General features: G+C 36.8%; 1 protein-coding gene and 1 pseudogene across 1 annotated transcript; both read right to left on the reverse strand.

Moving 5' to 3' along the window:
* Positions 1-1,162: 1,162 nt before the first annotated feature.
* On the reverse strand, positions 1,163-2,837 carry LOC102780365 (uncharacterized). Its single transcript, XM_006804551.3, has 6 exons — positions 2,792-2,837; positions 2,322-2,651; positions 1,899-2,237; positions 1,694-1,804; positions 1,380-1,423; positions 1,163-1,279 (listed from the first exon to the last, which is right to left on the reverse strand). Exons 1-6 carry the CDS (start codon positions 2,835-2,837, stop codon positions 1,163-1,165), a joined length of 987 nt encoding a protein of 328 aa, XP_006804614.3.
* Positions 2,838-5,610: 2,773 nt separating this feature from the next.
* LOC118455285 (uncharacterized) lies at positions 5,611-9,006 on the reverse strand (annotated as a pseudogene).
* Between the last annotated feature and the right edge of the window lie 1,992 nt (positions 9,007-10,998).

Raw genomic sequence — 10,998 nt, forward strand, 5'->3', positions numbered from 1 at the left:
AATAAACATAAACTGGGAGTCACTTGACTCCGGACCCTCAAAGAAAGTCATATTCATCATAATACATGTCATTATTATTGTTATTATTATTGCTGTTGTTGTTGTGATTATTAGCAGAGATGATGCATTGCAAGGCAGCTGTGCATGATATAACACTAACATGTAAACTAACATGGGACTATAGGTAACCTAGCATAAAAACAAAGAAAGCTATAATTCACATTGAAATTTCCATTCAACTATTTAAGGTAGAAACAAACGACATTATCTAATCTTAAAAAAAAAATTAAAAGCAGCAAATATAAAGTCAAGCTCACCTAACAGGAAAGGCAAACAGACAACGCAATGCTACTGGAGTAACAACATGGCTGCACGGCTCAGTTCAGCTGAACTCACCAACACAGTTTCTTGACTCTCACATTCCTGAATTTATACTGTCAGTCTGCACAAGTGTTTTCTCACACTACAGTTATCTCCAACAAAAACAATTTGTTTTTACAAAAACAGCTTCTAATTCAGCAGCACTCAACTTCATTTCTCTTACAAAGGTCAGAAAGCTGCTTATGGAGTGAGCGGGACTCAAGTTTCCTCTCCAGCAGGAGTGTGAATTCACTGATTAAGTAAATCACATAGTAGTTTGAGGATTTTTTTTGTTTTTGTTTTTCCTCTTTTGCAAAATTTAAAGTTGATGTGTTGATTTTGTTGTGGCGAATCCACTAAGCCAAAAAAATGGATCGGACATCAGTTGTAGAAACGATAGTCTTTATATAAGGCTTCAAAAAGGGGAATGTAGAACAAATAAACTGCTCGACATCAGAGCAACATATAATGGCTTCCCGAAACTTTCTTTGCTAGCTAAAAAAAACCCAGAGTAACTTTCATCTACCGCAAAGGATTCTGGGAAACGCAGTTTTCTAATGAAAATACCTGTTAAATGCTCCCCTTTAGCAGAAATTTAAATCTATAATTAACAGCTCTCACTAAACATGTGACTAACACTTAAATCACTTACAAAATAACCAAAATGCTTTTATCAAACAATAAACTGCAATAAAGTTACAACAGATTTTTCTTTTCTTTGATATTTTTTCCGTATTTTCTTTTATTTTCTGTGTTTTTGTTTTTTCAAGAAAACACACAAAACTCAACTTTGGTATTGAAATCAGGATTTAACTTGAGAGTAGACGCTGTCCTCAGCAAAGTCTCTCTTCCTTGTGCTTCTCAATTTTCTTTCACTGAAGTTCAGTGCAACATAGTTTACATGGCTGTCAGTTTCAACCTGTGTAATAAAGATATGCAATAATAACAACCAGTTAAAATAATAATAATGAGCTTTTCAGTCATATTTTAATTGAATAACAAGCATTTTCATTACTCACTGGTTGGTGTGAGGTGTCAATTTGGTCTTCCGATATAGCATTTTCTATTCATAAAGATGAATTTAATTATTAGAACAAATACAAAATAGTAAAATGCATTTGATGTGGCAACTATTTCAAAATGTATTGCCTAACATATAAATATATAACACAAAACATTTTATATGTATTCATATTCAATTCAATTCAATTCAATTTTATTTATATAGCGCCAAATCACAACAAAAGTCGCCTCATATTCATATTTAAACAATGGAAATGCTGCTTGAATAACAGGACAATCTTAGCTTTGGAAATCATCATACAACACTTACCTTTATTTTGTATTCTTTGGTTGCAGATGAGGAAAACATTTCCAGTGACAGAAATGACCAAACACACTGTTATTACGGCCAGGTGAATAAATGCCGACTGTGTTTTCTGCACTACAAAACAAACAACCAGAAAGATATATCACATTTTCAAAAAAAAGTCACTCATATGCTGCCAACATACCTTGAGTATAACTTAGTATCATACCAGCTTTCAGATCGGTTCCATTTCCAAATAATATCTCCCCACATGTGGCCACAGCACAATAGTAAGTCCCTTCATCAGAGGAGCTGATGTTCTTAGAGAAGCGATAAACACATTTATTCTGAAGGTCAGATGGTTTCTTTCTGCCAGCGTAGATGATGCCAGGATGAGATTTGTCTGAACCAGCTCTGAACCAGAACACATCACGATCCCGTGCATATGTGTTGTTGTCAAAGTCAGAGAAAACTGAACACTGGAGAGCTGCTGTGTCTGCTGGATCGACTGGATCTGATACAGCTGGCCACTGAACGACAGTATAGTTTGATGCCCTCTGAGTGTTTCCTGTTTAATAAAAAATATAAAGACAATTGTCAAAACATGCTCCAACACACAAACACATTTTTTGAAAGTATGCCAGTTTATTACCTTTTACTAACAAATATGTCCCACTCCATTCAGGATTAAGCCATTCAATGATCCCACAGTGATAGATTCCTTCGTCCTCTTGGACTGTCTTCAAAATGGTCAGATTGCTAAATGTTTTCGTATTACATGCGTCATATCTTGATCTAAATATTTCTTGACCATACTGAGGTGGTGTAGTTCCATACAGTGTTGAAATCAGTTTGAGCTCATCCCCGATACTCTGCTTGTACCAGTGGACTTCCAGAGTGCTGAGCTCTTTGTTGCTGGGTAAAGCACATGTTAACGTTGCTGGTTCACCAAGCTGAACGATTTTCATTGGAACCAGAGAATCTGAATTAAGAGAATACAGAAAAAAAATGATGTTCAAATGTTCAAATGCAAAATAATTCATTTTATTTTCGACACATTTTTTCTATTTGACATAATTTATCTTCATAGAATAGTTGTGGAGAAAATTAAAGAGCACTTACATCCTTGATGAAGAAAGAGCAAAGTAATCCACAGCACCACCATCATCACGACACTGCTCGTTGTTGAGAACATCTTTCAGTGAGTGAAGGAGGCAAGATGATCGTGTTAGGTAAGGCTGTACAATGATTCTGATTGGTTAACACATTTAGATTCAAAAGTACCCTTCATGTCACACTGGTCCCCTCCTGGCCTCTGTAAAACATTTCACCTCTCTTTGATATTCTGTTGTAATTATCCATTTGGTTACTTTTTACTTCTCTCTTGGTGGTTATTAGTTATTCTATTCCTTCCTTTTCTTTTCATCTGAAGGACATGAACAGTGGAACAGTCACCACTTCTGTTTGTGGTATGAAGTGCAAGAAATAACACAAAAACATTACATATTGAATTTCTGATGAAATTTTGACTTGGAGAAAAGCTGGCGCACAGGATGAAGCGAAGCCTTTTGCCCAACTAATGTGCAACTTTATTTATTTATTATGTTTTTGCATTTTTCATAACAAACCAATCAGCACTTGCATTAAACGTCACCCATGTTAACCCCATGGTGGAGCTAGAGGTAAAGACAGAACAATGTTACCCCCAAGACCTTAAGCTGGTATACTCTGTTTTACTTTCTCAATCAAAATGGCATGTCTTCTTTAGATCAGCTGGCTGTATAAAGAATATCAAAACCTCTATACAAAGATATGGTATATGATGACCTAAGTTATGAAATCAAATCATTATGTTCTAAGACAGTTTTCCTTTATTAGTCTGAGCAAACTCTGCACAGCATGGACTGATTTCATGTCCCCTTTGAGATTGCAGATTTGTACACTGCTCAAAAACTTCAGAGAGGCACTTTGAAAACATATCAGACCTCAATGGGAAAAAAGTCCTGAGGCATCTCCAACCAGATCAGGATCAGGGCATCACTGAGCTCCTGAGCAGTCTGAGGTGCAACCTGCTGGTGTCAGATGGACTGAAACATAATGTCCCAGAGTTGTTCTAATGAATATAGATGACTTGAACATGGGGCCCATTCAATTCCTTTATCCTCCAGGACTTGCCTGCATACTCTTGCAACACGAGGCCATGTATTCTCATACACCAGGAGGAACCCACAACCCACTGCACCAGAATAGAGTCTGTCAGTGGATCCAAGGACATCGAATGGCAGTAAGGGTACTGCTGCCTATCACTTTGAGGTCTGTGCATTCTTCCATGGATTTTCCTCCTCAGACCACCAGTGACACACCAACAAACTGGTCATGCTAAATGATATTACAGGAATGTTTTCCATGGCTTCTACAGACCCTTTCCATCTCTTACATGTGCTCAGGGTGAACCTGCAGGTCACCAGTGATGGATCCTGTTCGTCCTTGCACAAAGGAGAAGATACCAGTCCTGCTGATGGATAAGGACCTTCTATAACCCTGCCCAGCTCTCCTAGATCAACTGCCTGTCTCCTAGAATCAATTTAATTAAATTCAGTTCAATTCAGTTTTATTTATACAGCGCCAAATCACAACAGTTGCCCCAAGGCACTTTATGTTGTAAGGTAAAGACCCTACAATAATACATACAGAGAAAAACCCAACAATCATATGACCCCCTATGAGCAGCACTTTGGCGACAGTGGGAATGAAAAACTCCCTTTTAACAGGAAGAAACCTCCAGCAGAACCAGGCTCAGGGAGGGGCGGGGCCATCTGCTGCGACCGGTTAGGTTGAGAGAGGAAGACGGGATAAAGACATGCTGTGGTAGAGAGACAGAGATTAATAACGAGCCAGCATCAATATTCTTGAGACTGTGCTGGGAGATACAGCAATCATATTTGATGTGCTATTCTTGAGGAGTTGGGCTACCTGTGTAATACCTGTAGTGTCCAGTAGTAATTGAAAAATTGTGCTATCAGTTATAATTGATTTGATGCCATACGCTGATTGAAAGGTGTTTCTTTGTTTTTGTTTTTTTTGTTTTGTTTTTTTAGCAATGTATGTAGGTAAAAATTATTTGAATGTGGAGAAAACTGTTTATTGAATGGATAAAGCTTCTAGAAGGTCTTTGCAAAAGCCCATTCTTAAATCTATTGAAAATTTGTAGACAGTGAAAAGTCATGACAGTGCAAGGAAACCAGTCAATTTAAGTCAGCGCTACCAATTCTGCCAAGAGGAGTGATCCAGTATCCATTCAGAGTACCCAAAAGCATCTGGAAGCATAAAACCAAATATCACTGGAAGTGTATGCATATATCTAAGCCTATTTATAAACGTTTGACTCTGTGTTGATAGAAGAAAATGCACATACATTAAAACTTATAAACCCTATTATTCAAGGTATTTTTGTATTTATGCTATGTAATCATTCTACTTTGGCAAAAGAACAGTTAAAAGAGATCATTAAAAGCTCCAAATTGCCATGACATTTGTGCCTATGATGAGTGTAAATGCGTCCAGAACGGTATATGACCTAAATAAACTGTTTCTATGCAGTTCTCATTATACATCCATCAAAAGTTTAAGACCACTTGAAGAATGGCAAATAAATTGTATTTTGCAGGGTTAAATCTTAACAAAGTTCCAACATGTGACAAGAAGAAATGGTAGGGAGACAAAATATTTGTTAGAGCATGCATATTGAGAACAATGCTTAAAATGAAACAGGCTGTTTTACAGCTGACCTAAAGTTTAGGACCAAATCTGTGCAGAAATGTGGATTCATTGTCATTTTCTGTCAGGTAGTCACACTGTCATGACGTTCTGATGGCAAAGGCAAAAAAAAAGTTTCATTTTTGAACATGTTCAGGTTATTAAACTGCATAAGCAGCACACAATCACTGCTGAGGTGGGATGTAGTAAGACAGTGCTGGTGAGATTTTTTGGGGTCGGAGGATCCCATTGGCTGTCATCAAGACACTGGATGAACCTGGACCCAAATTAAGGTTGTTACTGGTGCCAACTTCAGCCCCATAACCATCAGATGGCATCTGAGACTGAAGGGCTTCAAAAATAAAAAATGTATTCAAAGGTCTCCTTGAACAGCACAAAGCTCACCTTTTGGACGTTGCAAGAGAGCATCAAACATGGGACAGTAAAAGGTGAAAGAAGGTTTTATTCTCTAATGAGAAAAAAACTTGATGTTTCCGATAGTTTCCAATGTTACTGGTTTGACAAGCAGATCCCACCTGAGATGTTTTCTTCAACCCACAGTGGAGGGGGCGCAATAATGGTCTCAGGTGCTTTTTCCTTCTGTGGAACAATGGAGCTTCAGGAGGTGCAGGGGCATCAAACGTCCAGATGTTGCCGAGAGCATCCCTCATGACTGAGGGCCCTCGTCTTTGTGGTAGCGACTGGGTTTTTCAACAGGACAACGCTACACAATGCCTGCAGGATAAGGATCTTCTTCCAGAAGAATAACATCACTATTTTGGCTGGTCCTGCATGTTGCCCTGATCCAGTTGAAAACCTTTGGGGATGGAGGGCAAGGAAAGTTTAAAAAAAAAAATTAACAACAGTTCCAGACAGTAGATGCCCTTTGTGCGGCCATCTTCACCACTTGGAGAAATGTTCCCACTCACCTCATGGAAACGCTTGCATCAAGCTTGCTGCAACAAATTTTTGAAGTGATTTTAAGCTAGACTGGTTCAGAGGAACCGTAATGTAAGGTTAAATCAAAGGTAAATAAAGAAAAAATCAACTGAAGTTCAAAATACAAATTTATGTGTGTCTTTTTTAAAAAAAAAAGCCTGTCCAGATTTATCATTACACTGGATTTTAATGTTCCATCAACTGTCAAATTTACACTCAAATTAGTGGGAGCAAAGCCTATTCTAGTCTATTAATGTGTTCTCTGAGATGAAAACCAACAGACTAATCATTCGTCTAATCTGTGTGTTTTTTATCTACAGTTCCATTTGTATAAAGTAAATGAAGCACAAACACACACACGGCTTCTCTAACATTAATAAGGTATAACCCATAAAGGTTTGCATATATATAGTATAAATTATTTACCGCAGTTTAAAACGAACCACTGAAAAAAAATGGCTGTGCCCAGATTGCTTACATATCAAACAGATACGGGATAATAAAATAATTTCTCTACTTTAACATAAAAGAAGACACACTATTAGCAAAACCACCCAAAATCTAAAAAACTGACCAGTTATTGTCCCTGTAGTATCTTCCCCTAAACATAAAAAAGAATCCAAAATACTGAATTAAATAGTTTTTAATCAAAGAAAACAAGGAAACAGGTTTATACAGATAAAAAATTCAGGGATTTCAAAAATGTGACAAGACTTTGTTTTAGTTTGAGAGCCCAAACTTGTCAGCGATGAGGCAAATAAACTGCTCACAGTTAGTATTTAATCAAGGCAGCAAAATAACAAGACCTGTCACAAATAATAGCATCTGCAATCATGTTTCAGCTTCAATTTAATTTTTAACGGGCTCTTCATCCCTGATATCAGCATCAGCTTTTAACTTGAGAGTAGACACTGTCCTCGGTAATGTCTCTCTTCCTTCTTCCTCTTGTTTTCCTTTCAGAGAAATTCAGTGCAGCATAGTTCAGCTGGTCATCGGCTTCAATCTGTTCATTAAATATTAGAAGACAAATATTGATGCTGAGCTTTTCATGTAGACAATATTTTAAGTAAATAACATTTATTTTCATCACTTACTGGTTGGTTCAACCTGTCAGTTTGTGATTCTGATACAGCACTTTCTTTTCCTAAAGATAAATAAAATTATTAAAACAAATATATAATAGTGAAGTGCACTTTTTTTATTTTAGATTGCATGATCCTTAATAAAAATCCTGCTGATAAGAACGTATTATTCATAAAAATAAGTTGGTACACTAAGCAGCGACAGCCACTCATTGTAAGCAGGTTTATTAACAATAGTGTGATTGACTCCTGATGATTTTACAGAATAACTTATTATATGATTTTGTACCTTAAACCCATGAATGATTGGTCTTTCCATTATTAAATCTAATGAGATCATTTATGACTTTTAAACAATTGTAATGTTTTATAACACTTACCTTGAGATGGTTTACATACTCTTGAGTTGAATATGAGGAACACATTTCCAATGATCGAAATAGCCAAACAAACTATTAATATTAGCATTTGAGTGAATCCTGATTGTGCCGGTTGCACTACAAAAACACAAAGAAAAAGTTTTAGCACTCAAATTGGTATAAAAATATCTTGTTTGTTGTTTAGAACAGTTAATGAAAAATCATACCAAGTTTCAATGCAGTTCCATTTCCAAATAATATCTCCCCACATGTGGCCACAGCACAGTAGTAAGTCCCAGCATCAGAGGAGCTGACCGTCTTAGAGAAGCGATAAACACATCTATCCTGAGTCTCAGATCGATTCCCACATTCATCACGTGTATTTCCATGAGTATAGATGATGTTTGGATGGGATTTATTTGATCCGGCTCTGAACCAAAAGACACTAAGATCTTCTGAACATGTTGCTTTGTCAAAGACAGAGATGATTGAACATTGCAGAGTCACTGATTCTCCTGGATGGAGTGGGTCTAATACTGTAGGCCACTGAACAACAGTATAGTTTGATGTCATCTGAGTATTTCCTGTGTATTGCAAAAGATACGGAGATGCTTTAAAGCTTCTAGTAGAACCTTTAAAGTTTGTAAAAGTAGCTCAGTCTTACCTTTTACTGACAGATACGTCTCACTCCACTGAATGGGATACATCCACTCAGCTATTCCACAGTGATAGATTCCCTCATCCTCTTGGACTGTCATCAGAACGGTCAGGTTGCTACATTATTAGCATTTTCCACATTAAATCTCTTTCTAGAAAATTCAGGACTATATTCAGGTGGTGCTGATTTGGACAATGTCACAATTAATTTAAGACCATCTCCAGCGCTCTGCTTGTACCAGTGGACTGTTATACTGCCGAATTCTTTAATGGGTAAAGCACATGTTAATGTTGCTGCTTCACCGAGCTGAACGGTTTTTACTGGGACCAGAGAATCTGAATTGAAAGAAAACACATAAAAAATAAAATGTTGTAAGATGTGGAAAATTTTTAATGCAAAATTAAATTTATTTGGTTTGTTCCTGCAGGTCACAATATAAATCATCATGACACGTTTTTCACTAAGAATAATTTTGGACAAAAGAAGAAAAAAGTACTTACATCCTTGATGAAGAAGGAACATTGTAATCCACATCACAATCATCTTTACACTGATCTATGTTAAGGACTTTGTTGGTATTTCAGTGAAAAGGAGGTGAGATGATTACAATAAGTCAGACAGTAATGTGCACCTGATTGGTTAACTCTGAAAAGATTCAAATCTACACTTCCTGTCACATTTACCTCCTCCTGGGCATAGTAAAAAAACGGCCACCTCTCTTTTATCTGGTGTTAAAGTAATCCTTTTTTTTTAGCTATTGTTTTGTACAATTCCGTCTATCCCTGGATATTTATTATTTTTGTCAGTGAATCTTAAGCATGTGTGCCGTATAGTCTTAGAAACATATTAGTTCATCATGGTTTGTATTTCAGAGGAAATTTCCTGGTTGGCTGTTTTGCTGGCAATGACAGTTTACTCCTGAGAAGCACTGAAGAACTGACTAAACCAATATCCCCTCCTAAAGAAGATAACCTCACCTCTTCAAAAACAGAACTGCCATATTTGCAGCAAAATTCATTGCGAATCAATCAACATTACTGAAGTAGTTTAATAACGATCACACATGTTAACCCCATGGTGGAGCTAGAGGTAAATCCAGAATGATGCTAAACTTATACTGCAGCATTTTACTGACTAAATCCAAATAGAAAGCTTTTCTTTGCATCAGCTGGATTGACAAAACCTTCAACCTCAGATAATAATTATGAAATCAAGCCTTTATTTGTAAATGCAGGCATCTTTATCTGCCTCGTTGAAAACTCATCGTTTTATGCATCATTAAAAGTTTCTTCTGGGCAACATGAATCAACTAAATGCCCCCTATTTCAGTCAAGAACAGGTAATACAGAGCAATGAAACACATTTCAAAAGTATTTCAACACAAATTATGAAGATATTTGATGATCATGTCAATAAAATCTATTTTCACCTTGATGCCTTCTCATTACCTGCTTTCTATTTTGCAATACATTCATTTTTATGATGTTTTTTATTTAAAGGGCTTTAGAAGATGTGATTTTAATCATACATTATATAGCATTTTATTCTATACACTTAAAGTACTTTATTTGCCTCATATTCACAGTCAATTTAGAATTACGAATTCAACTAACTTGGATGTCTTTTGATTGCGGGAGGAAGTTGGAGTACTTGGAGGACACCCATGCATGGAAAGAGAGATCATGGATGCACCACACAGAAAGGTCTCAGCAAGGACTTGAACTATAAGCCATCTTGCTGTGAGGAAACAGTGCAAACAAATCCATCAGTGGACCAACTATTTGCAACTTGTGTGCTCCAAAGAACTCTTAAAGTCATGAGAATTTGCATAATTATGATTAAGGAATTGACCTCCCAGCCCAAAGCAGTTGTTTTTTAGCCAAATCAAAGCTAAGTCAGTTATATTAATCACATATTCTCTGGAATAAATATCAATAAATGAAAATGTTTTCCAAGTTTGTGTTGTGTTATCACTGACATGATTCTGGATCTTTGACCAATTAGCAGATATCACCTGGTTCATGTTCCTATATTATATTCTCTGGCCTTCTTAGATTTAGTTTTGCTTCTGAAATCTGTTTATAGTTGTAGTTTATTCTAATTTTACTTTACACCGTCTCTCCTGTGTTCCCTGTGACTCGTTAAGTCTCTGTCACCGTGTTAGTATAGATTCTGGTACCCATGTGTCCTTTGCCTTGTTATTTAGATTTACTTCACCTGTGTATAGTTTCCATTGTGTCTCCACTCTGCCCTCACCTCTTGTGTTTTTGTTACCTCAGTTTGTTTCAGTTCCTTATTGTGTCATTCTGAATAACAAGGCATGGAGTAACCATTTCATGTTTACTGTTTGTTTGCTCATGAGCTCCCCCCCTCTTTGGATCTATGGCAGGCATAGCTGGACTGGCCATCGGGCATATCGCTGGAGATTTTTTGTTTTTATGGGCCGATCGATTTTTTTTTTTTTTTTTGGAAGGGTATAAATAATGAAAGGTGTTGGATTGGCCAATTGGTCATGATCGACTCTGGGCTGGACCA

Source organism: Neolamprologus brichardi, chromosome 2 (assembly GCF_056152115.1).
Source record: "Neolamprologus brichardi isolate AB-2024 chromosome 2, ASM5615211v1, whole genome shotgun sequence".
Classification (NCBI taxonomy): domain Eukaryota; kingdom Metazoa; phylum Chordata; class Actinopteri; order Cichliformes; family Cichlidae; genus Neolamprologus; species Neolamprologus brichardi.

Coding starts and splice junctions, on each gene's coding strand:
- LOC102780365 (XM_006804551.3), bottom strand. CDS start 2,837: ATGATGGTGGTGCTGTGGATTACTTTGCTCTTTCTTCATCAAGGAT. Junction 2,652..2,791: donor GCTCTTTCTTCATCAAGGAT/GTAAGTGCTCTT, acceptor CTCTTAATTCAG/ATTCTCTGGTTCCAATGAAA. Junction 1,280..1,379: donor TTGACACCTCACACCAACCA/GTGAGTAATGAA, acceptor TTTATTACACAG/GTTGAAACTGACAGCCATGT.